The sequence below is a fragment of the Ostrea edulis genome, chromosome 6, assembly GCF_947568905.1.
Source record: "Ostrea edulis chromosome 6, xbOstEdul1.1, whole genome shotgun sequence".
Lineage (NCBI taxonomy): Eukaryota > Metazoa > Mollusca > Bivalvia > Ostreida > Ostreidae > Ostrea > Ostrea edulis.
In genome coordinates this window covers 48,966,198-48,985,833 of record NC_079169.1, presented here as the reverse complement: position 1 = coordinate 48,985,833, position 19,636 = coordinate 48,966,198, and the positions used below count along the sequence as shown (strand labels likewise).

Genomic DNA, 19,636 nt, shown 5'->3' with positions numbered 1-19,636 from the left:
AAATGCAAAATTAGGGTAGGTTCATTTAAAATCTTATCAAGAACCCCTGGGCCAGAAAAGCTTACATTTACATGAAAGCTTCCTGATATAGTGCAGATTCAAGTTTGTTCAAATTATGGCCCCGGGGATAGGATGGGGCCACAATATGGGATCAAAGTTTTACATAGAAATATAAAGGGAAAATCTTCCCGAGAACCAATGATCCAGAAGAGCTAAGATTTACATGAAAGCTTCCTGACATAGTGCAGATTCAAATTTGTTCAAATCATGGCCCCTGGGGGTAGGTTGGGGCCACAATAGGGGATAAAAATTTTACATACACTACTGTACAAATATATAGGGAAAATCTTGGGCCAAAGAAGTTGACACATTTACATGATTGCTTTCTGACATAGTGCAGATTCAAGTTTGTAAAAGTCATGTCCCCCAGGGGTAGGTTGGGGCCACAATAGGGACTAAGGTTTTACATGCAAATATATATGGAAAGTCTTCAGATATGGGCTCAGGTGAGCGATGTGGCCCATGGGCCTCTTGTTTTTTGTGGGGTTTTTTTCTTTTCATTTTTAAATGGTAGGTTAGAAGTCCATTTATGAAAGACAGAATACGTTTAATAGTAAATTACTGAAGTTAATCAAATGACACTAAAATAGACCTGTTGTCTCATATTGTTTTATATCTACATGTACACTGTACATTACTTTGTTTATACGATATAAAGAATGTTGATAAAGTCAAATGATTCAACCAATCAAATTGCGAGTTACATGTAAAATTAAGTTAGAACATTAGATGTGAAAGTGATAGCAAATATTTTTATATGACAACACTTAGTACGGTATGGCAATGGTGCATGTCCGTTACTCTTCTTGTCCAGCTCGTACCGGGTAAGTCGAATACTATGAGACCTAGAATCGTCAAACTTTTTCAGCTGATACATCTTGAGTAGAGGCTGGGTCACCGTCACTGTGATCTTTGAATAAGACGATATTGCCAAATATGGCAAAATCCCGTCCGGCTCGTAACTGAACAATTATTTGGTCTAGAGTCATCCAACTTGGTCAGTTAATTAACGCATCTTAAGAAGAAGGTATGTCGCACCTAAATCAAGGTCATCGTGACCTATAATTAAGATGATATGGCCATAGATGGCATAACATTGGGGGGGGGGGTGTCATGTACCAGAATCAACAAATGTCAATTTGTGCATCTGTATAGCAAGTTCGAGTTCCGCTCGTGCCATGGCCGTATCAAATCAAACCCAAGATGCTAACATACATGTAGGTAGTAATTGCTCCTTCGCCAATTACGCTCGGCATTTCGGTCTTTCGGATATGACATCATAAATGGAGGCCCCTTGTCACGACAGACGTTGGCACGTTAAAGAACACGGGCTCTTGTTTCATATATGGGTCACTCTCCTTACTAGTAAGGAGGGGGTGACCCATGTATGAAACAAGTGTCTGTGTTAAAGAACCCCCGCTGATACGATCATGAGCGCTAAGCATATGTCTAAATTTGTGGTACTTCACTTACAGCTGGTGAAGTATAAATATGAGTGTTCAATTCTAGATGGGATGCAAATCAAACAGCCAAATCAATACAGTACAAACATTAATCGTATTTGTGATCTGTTTGAACGGTTTTCAAAAGTTTGTTCGGCACAAACACAAAATGAATAAACCTGCATCTTTGTTTAGCATTAAGATCGCACTAGGCCAACAACTTGATGGGTAATTATAAGATAATACATTAGTTGATTCTATAGGGTATAAACTACAGATATCTTGATTGCTCTTTCATTATTATCGATATTTCTATTTATCTAATCAGAGTGTCTGTATTGTCAATCATATCACTGACATCATGGCATCAGACTGATTTAATATCTTCACAGTTCTTTTAATGCCACGTATATTTCTTGTGCCAGTCATGTAGTGTTTTGTGCTAGTCATGTATTGTTTTGTGCCAGTCATGTATTGTTTTGTAACAAACATCCGTTCAGGAGAAAGACTCGTTTTGACTACAAGGCGGATATAATGATTGTTTTGTGATTCAATATATCGCAATATTTAACTGTATATCTCTCTTTAAATGCACGCGATTACAAACAATTATTCCAGCAAGAATGCCCTTATATTAAGTTGTCAAATATGATAATTATAAAATCATTTAATGATTAACAAATATGCTGCTCTGCGTCAGTAAAAAAAAAAAAGGTCCATGGGCCACATCGCTCACCTTAGTCACCTTGCATGTAAAACCTTAGTCCCTATTGTGGCCCCAACCTACCCCTGGAGGCCATGATTTTTACAAACTTGAATATGCACTATGCCAGAAAGCTATCTTGTAAATGTCGACTTCTTTGGCCCAATGGTTTTTGAGAAGAAGATTTTTAAAGATTTTCCCTATATATTTGTATGTAAAACTTTCATCCCCTATTGTGACCCCAACCTAACCCCGGGGGCCATACTTTGAACACAAACTTGAATCTACACTATGTCAGGAAGCTTTCATGTAAATCTCAGCTCTTCTAGTTCATTGGTTCTTGAGAAGAAGATTTTAAAGATTTTTCCTATATATTTGTATGTAAAGCTTTGATCCCCTATTGTGGCCCCATCATACCCCCCGGGGGGGGGGGGGGGGGGGGGCATGATTTGAACAAACTTAAATCTGCACTATGTTAGGAAGCTTTCATGTAAATATCAGCTTTTCTGGCTTATTGGTTCTTGAGAAGATTTTAAAAGATTTTTCCTAAATATTTGTATGTAAAACTTTCATCCCCTATTGTGGTCCCATCATACCCCCGGGGGACATGATTGTTACAAACCTGAATCTGCATTATGTCAGGAAGCTTTAATGTGAATATCAGCTTTTCTGGCTCAGTGGTTCTTGAGAAGAAGAATTTTAAAGATTTTTCCTATATATTTGTATGTAAAACTCATCCCCTATTGTGGTCCCATCCGACCCCCGGGGGCCATGATTTGAACAAACTTGAATTTGCACTATGCCAGGAAGCTTTCATGTAAATTTCAGCTCTTCTGGCTCAGTGGTTCTTGAGAAGAAGATTTTTAAATGACCCCACCCTATTTTTGCATTTTTGTGATTATCTCCCCTTTGAAAGGGACATGACCCTTCATTTGAACAAACTTGAAAGCCCAGGTGAGCTAAAAACCGTGAACCACATCGCGGATCCCGAAGTTTGCCATTATGTGATCTTCAACCCACTCCCCTTTCTTTTTTCGCAGGAAAAGGCACAATCTTTGAACATTTTCTATATCTGCCCCTGCGTTGCATCTGGTGGGCAAAGAGATGCCGTTTTTCCCATGTGTCCCTTTTATTGAATATTTTGATTTATTTACATTTCCAATGTTTTTACCTCCGATATCTTTGCCAATTGAATGATTGTCATTTCCTCATCATTATGAACAATATGCATATGGATCTTGATAAATAAAGTACGATTATCAAAGCAGCTGTATTCCGACAGAAATGAAAGGAAAATGTAAATACAGAAAATAAAGTTCCTTTTTGAAAATATATGATGGTATGAACAGCAACGCTTCACGCCAGCATACTTTTCATGAAACGTTAACGCACCTAAACGGTCGCATTTTATGCCCTTATGTATTTTCAAAAATTTAATCCATTTCTTATATGTATTGGTAGATGTTCTAAATATACCCTCTGTCATGATGATGTACATACATGTAATCTTAACGTTCTATGCGAAACGCAGCCATTGAACATTGTTATTACAGCAAAATTCATGAATGAATTGAAATATGATGATTTTATCATGATGATGATTTATTCTCATAAACCCATGCCAATGTACAAAAGGTATAGAGAAATACAAATACTACAGTATACAATACACAAAGTCAGTATCCAGAGTAGAACAAACGAGAAAAGGAAAAAAAGAAAGAAAGAAAAAACATATACATACATACACATATACACTTACACTGATGCATATACCGTACATAAAGAACATGTACATGAAGCAATGTACATATTCTGGAGGACTAGCGCAGTGATAAATTTACATTTTTTTTTTCAAAGTGATAGTATTTTTATATTGGGACAGACTTTTGTATTTAATAATATTAACATTTGTTGTGTTTTCCAAATTAATAAAACGATTTCTGTACAAACGTAAGTGTGGACAAACTAAAATATGATGAAAATCATCTCATAAGTCATTTTTGTCACAAAAAATGCATTTTCTTCCATTTCTTTAAATATGCAATAGCAAAAGTTAATTTATAAATTAAAAATTTAATGATACCACAAGCTACAACCCTCAAGCATGAAAAATCAATAATTCATAAATATTTACATCCGACAATGGACTTCATTCACAATAAATTGGAAGGTTGTTGCTTAGCGCTGACATTGGCAGTTAGTACCAGCAAGGTAAGACCATGCATTTCAATCAAGATGAAATTAAATAAATAAATTGAAGTTCAACAATAATTGTCTACATTGATGTTAAAAACTAGAAATCCATCAAACTTGACTTTTTTTAATGATGCACAACTTTCATGTACAGGGTTATATTTTCTTGATTTAGCTTCCTCGTCTATTTGTCTGCCTACCAGAGGGTACACCAAGCTGTATACGCGGATGTTGACAACGTGTTGCCGAGGATCGAGCCTTGCGATTGTTGATCAAGTGTTCGATTCAAAGAAAAATTCGACTTTGAATAGGATTCCGATACCTTGGCGATGACTGCAATTTCCAGGAGTTCAAATACGCCAATAGAAAAGAAAAAATGAGAATGAATTTTACATGATTATTCAAGAAAATAAGATCTGCAAATATCTCCACCGTTACCATGACCAACAACAACACAGACAACATCAAAATGACAACAGTAGGAAAAGCCACAATGATATAAGCAACAACAAAAGGCAACAACAAACACCAAAGATAACACCAACAAGTCTTTGGGGGTGATTCTGATTTGCACTGATCCTTCTGTCCTGAGAATGACGACGAACTCGTATCATAATCGCAGTGAACATGGAAACGCATCTGAAGATGCGCGGAATCCAAATTTTATATACCCATGTTCTCCAGACTACAGCTATAATTGTCCGGTCACGGTGCTAGCCCTGACCATCACTCTTCTGGGTGTGGTTGGCAACCTAGCAGTGATAATCACGATGGTCAGGCAAAGACGCTACAGGGTGACGTCACACTCGTGTATCCTTGTATTAGCGGTCAATGATCTTGTCTCGTTGCTGTGCAACACTTCTCGAGAGTGCATATACTTTCCGAACCAGTCTTACTTTGTTCACACCTATGGGGCGTCTAGTACATTTTGTATCACTTTCTTTGTCGTAAATTACACGCCGTATCAGTGCTCCTGTTGGAATGTTGTTTTTCTTGCATATGAAAGGTACGTTCTCATGACCAGACCCCTGGTGTATATGCACACGCACACACCGAAGCTGGTAATTATCAGAGCACTGGTAGCGTTTACTATCACCACCCTTATCAATCTCTGTTACTCTATAGTTATGACTAATTTATCCAAATGTCCAGAATTCATCCTCCACCCGTCTTATTATGCCCTGATTAGCGTTCCATCCATTTTCACTAGTTTCGTTTTCCTAGTTTTCTTTCACTTTTCAAAGGTGTCTAAAATCCGGAAAATGAAACTTCTAGAAGGAAGACACACACAGATTAGAAAGAAGTTTTCTCGCATGACAAACATTGTGTATGTTATTGTCATTATTTACATTTTGTCTCAAATCCCCTACCTTCTCTTTGACGTCGTAACTACGTATGAAACATTCACATTCAAGATTTGGTCATTAGAAACCTTCGACATCGTCTTACACGTCGGAATTGTTGTCTTTCTGTTGAATTATGCTGTCAATCCTTTTGTTTACTGGATTACTCCCCTTAGGTGCAGGTTTAGTCGAACCCCTCGAAGACAAATAGCGTATGATATCAGCAGTATTGTTGACTGATAACCATTAGAATTACTAAAGCATGTATTGAAGACGTTTTAATAAGACTGTAGAAATGTGTTGTTCATGTACATCGATTGATCTTATTTCATTTCTAATGCCTAGTTTGATGATATTTAAATTGGTATCCAATATGTTGTACATTGATCTATGCGTTTTTAATAAATGAAATGGTCCAATAAGCTTTTTGTAGTCATGGATTCTACAAACAGAAAAATTGTCATGTTGGGTTTTAATGTTTATTCAGAAGTTGAAATGAAAACAAGGAATCAAAACTTGCGATATATCAACTGCAGTTAACACGAATATTACCATGGTGATTTATGATCATGCGATTGTTAATTATGGATATGAGAAAATCCGATATTTATGAACGAAATGTTTTGATAAAAAGTTCCTTAAACAGTGATGCATCGCGTAAATATAAGATACATCTATATCGGTACCGATCAAGTCAAGAAACAGTTATTATATAATCAAACTCGCAGTTCCATCAGGAACGATTGTTTCAGCAACATGGAATCAAATCCACATATTCGTTCAAGATGACACTCTAATCACACGATTCAACTTAATTGTTTTTTGGAGGTCATACCCTTGGTCCTCCTAAAATGTAAATCCTTTGGAACACATGACACCCCCTTGAAATCTGGATCCGCCACTGGGAATGTATTTATCTTCAGTTTTGACAATGTTTGCCAAAGTGATGGTGGCTAACTCTAAATGATCCGGGTTAGAATAGGTACTCAATATCCCTTGCTTGTCGTAAGAGGCGACTAAACGAGGTGGTTCTTCTAATGAGACCGCAAAAAACCAAGGCGGTGATGATGACGTCTCCATATGCGCGAAAAATTCTTAAGCGAGACGTTAAACAATATACAATCAATCAACCAACGGCAGTGGTGACGTCTCCATACGGGTGAAAAAGCAATAATTATTACACTGCGCTATACAATGGAACTGATGCCCACGGTGGGTGTGACTGGTCAACAGAAAATGTTTACTCCTCCTACAGACCAGATCCCACCTCTGGCGTATCAATAGGGTCTGTGTTTGTCCTTCAATTTTGTATTCTTATGGAATTTTTAAAAATTAGCGAACAATTTGGTGAAAAACTGAAGATAACAAACAGTTATCAATCTCATAATTCCTATAAAGACGAGTAGGATACACATAGACCCTTCGACACATCATAGTTGGGATCAGGTGCCTAGGAGGAATAATCATCCCCTGTTGTTCGGTCACAGCCACCGTGAGTCATATGTTTTGATCAGGTTAACGGAGTAACCCGTAGTCGATATCAGTTTGTAAGGAACAGCCTATGAAACACTTCAGACATTTGCTCCTCACGAAAATATTAACTGTTCGACAGGGGATGCATTTGATCTCACCTCTGTTATGCCCAGGGGCCCGTATTTGCCTAACTCTCTATTTTATATTCTTTGTAGGAGTTATAAGATTGATTGATTGATTAATGTTCATTTTCCAGGGGCGGATCCAGGAATTGCGGTTACAAGGGGGAGGGGGTGGGGGGGGGGGACGTGAGGCAGGGGGTCAGGGTCTGCATGGCGAAGCTCCTGGATTTTACAGATTTTATAGGGCTTGAAATATGTCTCCTATTTAAGTCATTCGTACTATTTTCTATCATTGGTAAAATGGCGCAAATTTGAAGGGTTTTTGCCACTGTCTTCACCTAGCATGTATTGCGTGAGGACATATGCGGTGGTGTAAATTAAATGTGGATTCCATAAAAATCTAAACAACTTCAACAATCATAAAATAACAGAAACTTTTCTCAATTCAACAACATCAGAATGTATGACTTTTCAACACTTTACACGACCATTCTTCATGATAAATTAAATACTAGACTTTTTGTTGCTTCGTTAATGAAAATGGCAAACGAAAATATTCCGATCTACTGATCAGTCATTCAAAAAATTATGTTGTTAAACATCACTCTGATTCCACGCACAAGTACTCTGAAGTTGATATTATAAAGATGCTGGAGTTCCTCATTGACACTATCTCCGAAGATTTGGTAATCAGGTCTTGCAACAGTCTGTTGGAATACCCATGAGGATGGATTATGCTCATTTATTAGTTGATCTGTTTTATATTCTTACGAGGCAGACTTTATTCAAAAGCTACTACGTGAGAAGAAAAAAGATCTTGTTGTGGCTTTCAAATCTGCACTTACACGATATATCACAAACGCTCTAGAACATTCATGTCAAGAATTAGTAAATGATAGGGATGTCGAAACTGTCAATAATTCATACTCGAATATTCGATTACATTATTGGAATATATTCGAATATTCGTTAAAAAATGGTAATGAACATAATGAATAATAAATCCTGATATATGTATTGCCCTGCCCATAGTACATGTTTTGCATCGGTATATGAAAGTGAAACCTCTATATTGTGTTACAATATATTCAGTACTTTATACCAATGTATTGATTGTTAAAAAATACAGATTAAGCATAAAAGGGAAAGATTGGTTGAAGCTCCAATTGATGAACCGATCGTCTAATAAGCAGCAAAAGCTAATAGTTTCCAACACTTTGAAAGAAGTCTGTATTTCAGGGGCCAGTTTATGCATAGCTGTAAAGTATAATCGAAACACCACATGTCCTTCCACTCCAGGCTTAACATACCCGCCTTTTCCATGTTTCGAGCATTATCGCGCACACAAACGTCAATTTTGCTTAATAAACCAAAATCTTTTAAAATTTCTTTTTTTACACGCAATATTAATGGCAGTGTGACTCTCTGGCATCGAACATGTACATAGGACACTGGTTTCGATATCCGGTACTTGCATAATATGGTTTTCGGTAATCGTTACGTAGCTTTTTGTAGCTCTAAATGTCCAGGTATATACGATTATACTTGTATAACCGAATATTTGAATCTTAATTTCATACTATTCGAATATCAACTTATTGAATGAAGATTCGAATATTCATTGACATCCCTAGTAAATGGCCATTCGATCTACTTATCTACTTTGAATTCGAAATTGAATAAGGATTTCTATATGATATATGCATTCTGTAGTCCATAAAGCGTATGATTTATAAAATGATAGATGTTTTGAGCGTCACCCAGCGGGAAGGGGTACCTCTTTCAGCACCTATCGATAGGTCAAATTAAGCTTGCGTAACGCGCCCTCTGGTGAGAGAATGTGGAAACAGTTGTTAAAGTGTCCCGGAAGTCAAATATACATTTTGTGCATGAAGTGAAAATTTTGAATTATTTCATTGGTTGAAATGCTCTTCAAGGCAAGGGAGATAATTTTCTGGTGTTCTAATTATCGTACGACTTAACAATTTTTCAAGATTTTCAATCTTAAAATAATCGACAAAACGAACAAAAGAAAAATGCAATTCATGAAATTGACACATTACTTTTTTAAAAGCAACTAATACAAAGCATTTCTATGGTTACTTCATTTACAGCAATGTTTTCATTTTTGCATACATTTAGATTATGTTGTAAGTTTTTCATGCACAAATTAAAAAGAAATTGCTGTCTAATCTTAGACAGTTACAATATTCACTTGTCATTTTAGTTTATATGTCATATTATTAAAATAAGTTGCAAGTAGACATTTAGAATAATTTTAATTGACAATCAGTGATTCCAATGCAACCATTTTTGTTTGTATTATCAGTGGCATTGAGAACTTTGCTAATCTTAAGAAGAAATAGGATAGTAACGTTTCATTACATATTGTGTTGCTTAAAATTACCCCTGCTGTAAGTTAAGACTGTCTGTATCAGGTAAACTTAAAGTTCTTGTTTTTTTCAACACATCTGTTCTAAAACTATCCTATTCCTTCAGAATATTTTTTCCCCTTACAATTGCTCAAATTTGAATAAATCTTTTCCATCAAACTCTATGTATTTTATGATATAATTTTTGGCAAAACTATTACAATATTCTCAGGTCTTTATCTTGGTTAATTTCTAAAGCAGTTGTACTGTACAATATGCAAGAATAATTTTTATGCAAATTTGAGCAATTTAAATCTTTTTAGTTTGTTTTGTATCATAACTTTGTTAAAAAATAAATATTTTGATATGTATATACACACTGAAAATCTCAGTTTCATTTGATATAGACGCTTTAAGCAGTGCTAATACAGGGAACAGTGATTTTGATTTCCAGTACATATACCCTTCATAAATACAAACTTTTACAATGGGAGTCAGGACACAGCTTTGTAGGCATGATGTCCGTGAGATTATTTATTTTAGCTCAATTCAATAATGAAGACAAGGGACATAATTCAACTTCGCTCTACAGAGTTGCTGCTAAAGACGGCAAGCTTTTTTAAAAAGCTTTACTTGTCTTATGTATTTTTAAAAATAAATACGATAGTAAAATTATTTCAGTTATTTTTTAATCAATAAATGATATAATGGGCAAAAACAACCTTCGTAAATTCACACCTTTACGATACCGAAAACGAGACTCAAAATGTAATACCGGATCTGACGTCACAACCCATCATTGGCAGTTTCTTCACAACAAGACGAGAGTATAAAAGAAGAAAATATTCGAAGAGAAATGGCAAGTAAGAGTAAGGGACGCATGTGTGTAGTTGTAGGAAGCAACAACAGGCCCCCGGACACCGTTTTCGTCCATGTTTTCCCGAAGGACGAGCGACAGAGAGCAGCATAGACTCGATTTGTGAGACTGACCCGTGCAGACTGGACAGGGTCGTCCCATTATACTGTTGTTTGTAGTGCACATTTCACGGACAGATGTTTCCAGGCTCAGTTTTCACTGATGAGAGAATTTGTAATTCCTGCGAAAAAACGCCTCTCCTCTAGTGCGATTCTATCGCTTTATTCTTAAAGAGGAAAGTGGACGACCTCAACCTTGCCCTCCTCTCTTCGCCCGAGCCTAAACCCAAGCGCCAGGCTGCCGTCAAGCTGGAGAAAAATAGGGTAGGTCGTGTGTAACTTTATGAAGATTCCATCGGTAAGAAAGTTGATAATTTTTATTGTAGTCTGTGACGTTTATTAACTTTTTTCACTTTATAAGTTACAATACACGTATCATATGACGAGTTTCTAACATGCCCCCATCTGATCAGGACCCTGGATTAGATTGCCCTTTAAACATATTCTGTCATATAGATCCACTGACCTATCTTAGTAATGTTATCAAGAACTTTGCATAATTTAAATATACATAGACTTCTATTACTCTTTTAGTGGGCAATATTATTTTTCCAACACGATTAAATGTTAACATTGCAAAGATGCCAATTCTGATCAATCGAGTGAAGGCTGAGGGGTGTAGAATGAGTGGCCTGTAACCCCTGTTATAACTCCATGTACATCCTTTGGATTTATACGTTAATGAAAATTAAATCAAATTATTTCCAAAAATGACATGTGATGGAAACCCTTCTTCACTAATTTAATTTACACAAATCATGGGCAGATCCAGGAATTTTGGAAAGGGGGGGGGGGGGGTTATACCATTATTAAATTTTAGTTGTTAAAGGGGGGTTCCACCATCTATATGTGTGGGCGTTTTTTTAGCAACATTTTCAACAACAGAAAATAAGAGGCAATGAATGCAGTCATGTCATATATGGTTTTTAAGTTGAATGATTGTACAATACAACGGTAGTAAATACATGTGCATCGCATATTCCCTGGAGGCTCAAAAGGCCGACATTCTCAGGGGGTGCCATTCTGTGTCATTTGAAGCTAGGTACCTTGTGTTGTTATTAGTATACAGAGGCCATAAGTCATTTACAGAAACAAGTGCCTGTGTTTCGGTCGTACTACATTTACGGGCGAGTGTAAACGCCGGAATGGGGCCGGAATGAGAGTAGTGACATGAATTAAAATCACAATATCTCCGCTAATACTTGATATATTTTCATTCGGTAAAGTTTCCGCACATCTGTGACACCAGGGCTATTAGAATATATAAAAATATTTGAAATAAATTAATGAGGTATATTGAAAAACCTTGCCGGAATGGACCGAGCTCGAAAAAAATACATCTAAACTGATGGAATAGACTCGTTTAACTGGCAATATCTCCTAAAATGCTTTGCGTATTTTCATTCGTGAAAGTTCCCGATCATCTACAGATCCATACCGTTTAGAAAATATAAAACTTTTGGAGATATCTTATAGATAAATATCAGAAAATCCTGCCGGAATGAAGAAAGGTGTGCAATTTTTAACAAGAATTCCGAGTAGTCCTTCTCGTGTAAACTACAATATTTATTTTATATTTGAATATTTTTTCATTCGGGAAATTTTCCATTCATCTATGATACTACAGCTATCAGAATATATATAGTTTGATAAGATTTTTCATTAATCTATGGATGAAAACCCTGCCGAAATGAGAAAATATGGACCATTTTTTCGGTAAAATCATAGGTCGGAATGGAGGTAGTGATATGAACAAAAATCACAATATCTCCGTTGATATTTCATATATTTTCATTCGGTAAGGTTACACTACATCTGTGGAACCAGGGTTATTAGAATATATAAAACTCGTTGAAATAAATTGATAAGGTATTTTCATAAATCTTGTCAAAATGGACCGAACTCAACAAAAAGTGTATCTAAAGTACGGCAGGGGATCTCAATAGAATGTAAATATCTCCTATTAGTACTTTAAATGCTTTCGTTTGGTAAAGTTTCCACTCATGTATGGACCCAAAGTGTCAAGTAATTTTCGATAAATTGAACGCGACCAATAATGTTCCAAGTGGCGAATACATCAGTGTTACATGTATTCATGAATGCACGTGATGTGAACCAAGTAAAGAACATTTCTAAGAATTTAGTAAATAATGAAAACCCAATTCAGGAACCAGTTCGAGACGAAACAAAACAGAATATGTCACAAGCGTGTTTAGCTAAATTAACTGTTGAAAATAATGATATTACATTTGTTGACTACCAGAAAGCATTTATAATAAACGGTAGTAACAATAAAAAAAATACGCAGTTACTTTATTTCCTAAAGAAACTTGTCAATGCCCAGCTACCAGTACTTGTTATCATATTTTAGCCGCGCGGTTAAAAATGGGGGATAATATTTCCGATACTAAAAAAGTTGTTAATTTGAAACAATTATCCAAAAATAATTTGAAACGTAACGAAAATAAATCTGGTAGGAAAAAACCGCGCCCTAACGATTATGATAAGGAAGTAATGCCCGCGCCCGATTCTGCCATTGTTTTAGACGAGCTAGACGATTTATGTCCATCGAAAAAAGTAAAACTGGAAGAAAAAAATTCGCCCCCGATAGAAAGTGATAGATGGATCTCGGGGTTAAATCTAAGTCATAAATCTAATATATTGGATCCCCGTGGTTGGTTATGTTCAGATAAAATAAATAAGTCTTTAGAAATAATTTCAAAACAATTCAAAAATATAAACGGTTTCCAACTAACAAATCTTGCTCCAGTATTTGATAAAGATTTAAACTCGTGGAAATGCAAAAAGGAATTCCAACCTTCAAATATGCCATTTGCACAAATTCACCACACAGGTCGTGATCACTGGGTTATGTCATTTCAAAATAAAGAAAACGAAATATGTATTTCGGATAGTTTAAGTAGCACTAAAAACCATACCATTAACACACCGTCTCTCGAAATCCAATTGTCTTTAATTTATGGAAACAATAAACCGTCTGTGCAGTTGAAAATTTTAGAAAACCAGCAACAAAATAATGGTTATGATTGTGGTTTATTCGCTATCGCCAACTTAGTAGAGTTTTGTTTTAACGATGCAACATTTGAATTTAAAACCGAGTTTGTTGTAAATAAAATGCGGGAACATTTAATCAGTTGTTTAGAACATGGTCAATTTACTAAATTTCCACAAGAAACCATAAAGAATACTTCAACTTTAAAATACAAAACAATGAAAATTGGTTGTAATTGTTCTTGTAACTTTCCAGACTGGATTGATGAAATGATAGGCTGTGATTTTAAAGTAGGTAAAAAGCAATGCAATATATGGAAACATTGTAAATGTGCAAGGGTGCCTGATGATTGTAAAGACTGGATTTGTTCGGAGCATGATCGTGAATAAAAAATGTTTCTGTTGATTTTGTGTTGTTTTTATATGGTAATTATCTCAGTCCCTGTACACCTTGTTTTTCACACCTTTTGAGTTTTGGGGAACGTTAAGACTAGCCGTGTTATCCTGGCCTATGATTGGCCCATATTTCCCCATTCCGGCAGAGTTTTTATCCATAGATTAATGAAAAATCTTATCAAACTATATACATTCTGATAGCTGTAGTATCATAGATGAATGGAAAATTTCCCGAATGAAAAAATATTCAAATACAAAAGAGATATGTAGTTTACACAAGAAGGACTGCTCAGATTTCTTGTTAAAATTTGCACACCTTTCTTCATTCCGGCAGGATTTTCTGATATTTATCTATAAGATATCTCCAAAAGTTTTATATTTTCTAAACGGTATGGATCTGTAGATGATCGGGAACTTTAACGAATGAAAATACTCAAAGTATTTTAGGAGATATTGCCAGTTAAACGAGTCTATTCCATCAGTTTAGATTAGTATTTTTTTTCGAGCTCGGTCCATTCCGGCAAGGTTTTTCAATATACCTCATTAATTTATTTCAAATATTTTTATATATTCTAATAGCCCTGGTGTCACAGATGTGCGGAAACTTTACCGAATGAAAATGTATCAAGTATTAGCGGAGATATTGTGATTTTAATTCATGTAACTACTCTCATTCCGGCGCCATTCCGGCGTTTACACTTTTCCTACATTTACCGCTTACCATATATTGGGAGTGTGACGTCACCGACAGACTTCTGTCGTTGCTTGAGGTTAAAAGCACTTTCGTTGAATCATTTGAGACTAGGAGACCCTTACATCTGCGAAATTTGTGGTTATGTCCGCAAAACGTGTGTATATATGTAACTTATTGTGTGAAGTTTTAGTTTTACACTGCAATCTACATATAAGTGTATGTACTTTCACTTTATCTATCTAGTATGTTTTATATCGATGATAGTTGGAAATATATTGCTTTAAAGTAAAGACAGCGAACAGTGATCAATCTTATAATTCCTATGAATAATACAAATTTAAGAGAAAGGTAAATTGAAATATGAACCCCTAGGCCCCAGGACATAAAGTGTAGTAGAGGTGGAGTATTTAGATCGCTCAATCCGGCTCGTAGATTTACCCCAAAACACCCAAAAATACTCAAGAACACCCCAAAACACAATGAAAAGACCCAAAAACACAATATAAAATAAAATATTGGTTAAAACTATGTTATTTACGCAGAAAACTGAACAATTTCGCCGTATATTATTTGAAATGGTATCAATATACATAATTTAATTAAGAGTTATTTCAAGATCGATAACTCGGTTAATTTTCCCTGCTCATCGGAGTCACATGACATATAAATGTATATTTTATATTTAAATGAAATCTAAAAAAAAAAAAAAAAAAAATTAGATATTAACTGATATTTAAAAAAAAAAAATGAAAATTCATATTTAATCAATGATCGATATTATAGGCTAAATTATTACATCAAAGGAAAACAATTAAACTTTAATTACTGGAGACCATTGCAAAGCAGATATGAGTAGATTGTAAAATAAACATAATTCGAAAGTAAAGAAGACTCATGATTGTGCAATCGGCGGCATCAAATAATTTACTGTTTTGATCATTTAACGAAATATTCATATTGAAATTGTTTGTTTTACACCAAATGCTATTGGTTAAATTATTTATTGGTTAAATTTTTTACTAAAAAATCAATTTTTCTTTAATATATGAACGATATTGGTTGTTTACTGTGCTGTTCTATGATATTTTTGGGTGTTTTGGGGTGTTTTTGGGTATTCTTGGGTGTTTTTGGGTAAATCTATGTTCCCGCTCAATCTTGTGTTGTATTTTGTACATGCATATATTTAGTTGTTCAGATGTGTTTGTTAGGCCTATTTAAAATGAATATTTAATTTTGATGTTCTGTAGGAAATGCCAGGGTACATTTCATTAAAGACGGGGTAAGGTCACAGGGTTAGGCCTACGTACAGTCGCTTAATTCTAATTCAACCTACATATATGTAATACCCGGTGACGGAAGCTTTAAAACTATCTAAAGAGAAGTCCAATTTAATAACCTACCGACTTTAATTTTAAAACTATCTAAACAAGACATAACCTTCAGATAGTGTTATATTACTTCGTATTTAAATCACATGACAAGGTCGAAATATCAAGAAAGCTTTGGTGGATTTTACAGGTACAATGTAAAACCAGGGGCGTAGCTAGGACTATTTCAATGTATAGGCCCGAAAGATGAAACTGAAGGCTTCAGCGAAGCGCCAAGGAGGCAGATGCAGGAGGGGGTTGTCCCCTCCCGCTGGGAGTCACCCCGATTGACTGAATATTGTTTAACTTCCCTCTCGAGAATATTTCACTCATGTGGAGACGTCACCACTGCCGGTGAAGGGCTGCAAAATTTAGGCCTGTGCTCGGCGCTTATGGCCATTGAGCAGGAGGATCTTTATCGTGCCACACCTGCTGTGACACAGGACCTTGGTTTTTGCGGTCTCATCCGAAGGACCGCCCTATTTAGTCGCCTCTTACAACAAGCAAGGGTGTACTGAGGACCTATTCTAACCCGGATCCCCATGGGATGGTGTCACCCTGAGAAAATTTTCGTGTCACCCCGAGAAAATTTTGAAATATTAGGACTCATTTGCACTACGCTGAGCATCAAAATGATTGCAACAAACATTGAATCTTGTGCAACGTTAACTTTTCAAAGATATTAAACTATTAAGTCAGGTGAGTCATTGTGGTCATCATAAGTTTAGAAAAAAATATAGAACCATTATGTAGAAACATTATAAAAAGAAAAAGTCTGATGGAATAATCATCTATCCGATTTTAAACACTAGAAATATATATGAACATATTATATTTTGCAAACATTTATGGAAAAAAATGTGGTTTGAAAATAAAAAATGTGTAGGCACATGCCTACTTGAGCCTAAGGAAGCTAGGCCCCTGAAGACAATTTTGTATATGCATTACAACACAACCAGTTTACTGTAAATGTACTTGTCAAGGTATCTGTTTGATTAAATTCATTAATGAGATAGATATACTTCAATTAATTATAAGTTTTCTATATTACGTTAATTTGATGTTTTACATTTGAAAAAAAAAATTCTTTGACAGTGTGACCCCCTGTGACTTCGACACAGCAAGTGTCCCTGGCGCAGTGCCCAGAATGCCCAGCTGTGTGACCTCTGTGAAACGGTCCTACTACAGAGTTACTGTAAACTTTGTCATTTAAACTTGTGCAAGCCTGTGTTGGGCAGCACAGCGCCTTTCCAATTCATCTAAGAGCCACAATATCATGCCTCATGAACACGGAAAGCGTACAACTAACTGCCCAAAATGTCCAGACCACACGGACAAACACTGTGAACTTTTCTGTGAGAAATGTGACATTCCTGTCTGTTCTACCTGCGTCATCTCGGATAAACATGAAGGTCACGATATATCAGATATTCTGAAAAAACTCAGCTCTAAAACAAAAGATTTTCAAAATGACCTGGAGGAACTGGAGACCAGAATTTATCCCCGATATGAAGAAATTATCTCCAATATCCAAAGTGAGAAAGCTGAATTAGAAACAAATTACGGGAAACTGACAACAGCTGCCGACATACGAGGAGAAATTTGGCACCAAGAAATATCCACTGTTGTCAACCAATGGAAATCTGACATTGAGCACATGAAAAATAAACACATGGTCGTTCTAAATAAACATACAGATGATATCACACACAGCATTATAGAACTCCGAAAGATTATTCAGGACCTGAGGGCAATACTGGAATCCAATGATACCTCCTTAAAGCAAGCTGCAACATACAAGTCTAGGAATGAGGAGTTTAGAAAATTACCTTGTAAGATACAAGTTGCATTACCGAGCTTCTCTCCGCAGAAAGTAAACAAAGAACAACTCAACGAACTGTTTGGTACTCTGTCATCATTATCTATCAATACAGACGAACATGGCTACACAATGAATACATCAGTATCGTCTCCTCTAGTGAAGTCATTGCTCGATGAACCGAGACCCACCGCCACCATAGACACCAGCTATCAATACTTACGCAGTATAACCTGTCTAAGTGATAAAGTTTGGACAAGTGGGACTGAAGAAGTCATGAATCTCTACAACCACCAGGGCAAACTACTGGAATCAATCCAAACTGAGTCAGGTAACATGCCATGGGACATAGCACTGACACGGGATGGAGATCTTGTTTATACTGACCCTGAAAAAAGTACTGTAAACATGGTGAAGAATAAACATATACAGACTGTGATCAGACTACAAGGATGGATACCTCGGTATGTCTGCAGTACCTCCTCAGGTAATCTACTGGTTACCATGAACAGTGATGACGACAGACAATTCAAAGTTATCCGTTACTGTGGGTCCACTGAGACACAAACCATTCAGTTTGATGATCAGGGCCAACCTCTCTATTCATGTGATTACATTAAATACATTAGTGAGAATAGGAACCTGGATATCTGTATCGCTGACAATAAGGCAAAATCAGTAGTGGTGGTCAATCAGTCAGGAAAACTCCGGTTTAGATACACTGGTCATCTCTCAAATACGAAGGAATCATTTAATCCATTCGGTATCATTACAGACAGCCAAAGTCAGATCCTTACAGCAGACTGTACAAAACATCATATCCACATCGTAGATAAGGACGGGCAGTTCGTCCGTTACATTGATAACTGTAATTTACGCGATCCATGTGGGTTATGTGTTGATACCAGAGACAACCTCTTTGTGGCAGAATTAGACACAGCTAAAGTGAAGAAAATCCAATATCTATCAACACAGTACTAATTACAGATAGTAACACTATATTTCTAAGTGGTATAAACATTTATGAATGTTTAAGATGCGATTTCTGTTACATTTCCTGATATAGTGCAGATCCACAGATATTGGGGGTGAGGGGGGGGGGGGGGGTAAAATCATGGCCATGAGGGTAGGGTGGGGCTACAATAGTGGATCAAACTTTTACTTGCGAATATATAGGAAAAATCTCAACAAATCTTCATTTCAAGAAACACTGGGCCAGAAAATTTCAAATTTACATGGCAGCTTCTTGAGATAGTGTAGATTCAATTTTTAAAATGAAATCATGGCTCCTGGGGTAGGTTAGGGCCACAATAGGTAATCAAAATATTACATGGGAATATAAAGGAAAATCTTTTAAAATCTTCTAAAGAACGTTGGGCCAGAGAAGTTCAAATTTACATATCAGCTTTTTGACATAGTGGAGGTTCAAGTTCGTTAAAATCATGACTCTCGGCGTAGGTTTGGGCCATGATTTGGGGATAAGAGTTTTACATGTGAATGTATAGGGGAAATCTTTAAATCTGGACTAAGGTGTTCGATGTTGGAAGTGATAGAAATAAATGATTTTGTTTTTTGGAATAATTAATGTTTGAAACCACTGTAACCAAATCAACTGGTGATAGAATTAATCTTTTCCAATATTGTAGCATACTTTTAATTTTGGGA

At 36.0% G+C, this 19,636-nt stretch overlaps 2 protein-coding genes across 4 annotated transcripts in view; both read left to right on the top strand.

The window, feature by feature from the left end:
- The first annotated feature begins 4 nt into the window (after positions 1–4).
- On the top strand, positions 5–6,139 carry LOC125646343 (olfactory receptor 187-like). The gene is made up of 2 exons (XM_048872583.2): positions 5–884; positions 4,574–6,139. Exon 2 carries the CDS (start codon positions 4,992–4,994, stop codon positions 5,979–5,981), a length of 990 nt encoding a protein of 329 aa, XP_048728540.2. The 5' UTR covers positions 5–884; positions 4,574–4,991; the 3' UTR covers positions 5,982–6,139.
- Positions 6,140–14,819: 8,680 nt separating this feature from the next.
- The window catches only part of LOC125647507 (uncharacterized), a 5,233-nt gene continuing 416 nt past the window's right edge, over positions 14,820–19,636 (top strand). Inside the window, exons 1-3 of one of the 3 annotated variants that reach the window (XM_048874195.2) lie at positions 14,820–14,939; positions 16,304–16,851; positions 17,248–19,636. The exon at positions 17,248–19,636 is cut by the window's right edge and continues 416 nt beyond it. In XM_048874195.2, coding sequence (XP_048730152.2) covers positions 17,429–18,952 — 1,524 coding nt within the window. In that variant the 5' untranslated portion in view covers positions 14,820–14,939; positions 16,304–16,851; positions 17,248–17,428 and the 3' untranslated portion in view covers positions 18,953–19,636. Of the gene's footprint in view, positions 15,002–16,303; positions 16,852–17,247 lie in introns of all 3 variants that reach the window. The other 2 variants (XM_056139828.1, XM_048874194.2) reach the window with 2 other exon arrangements.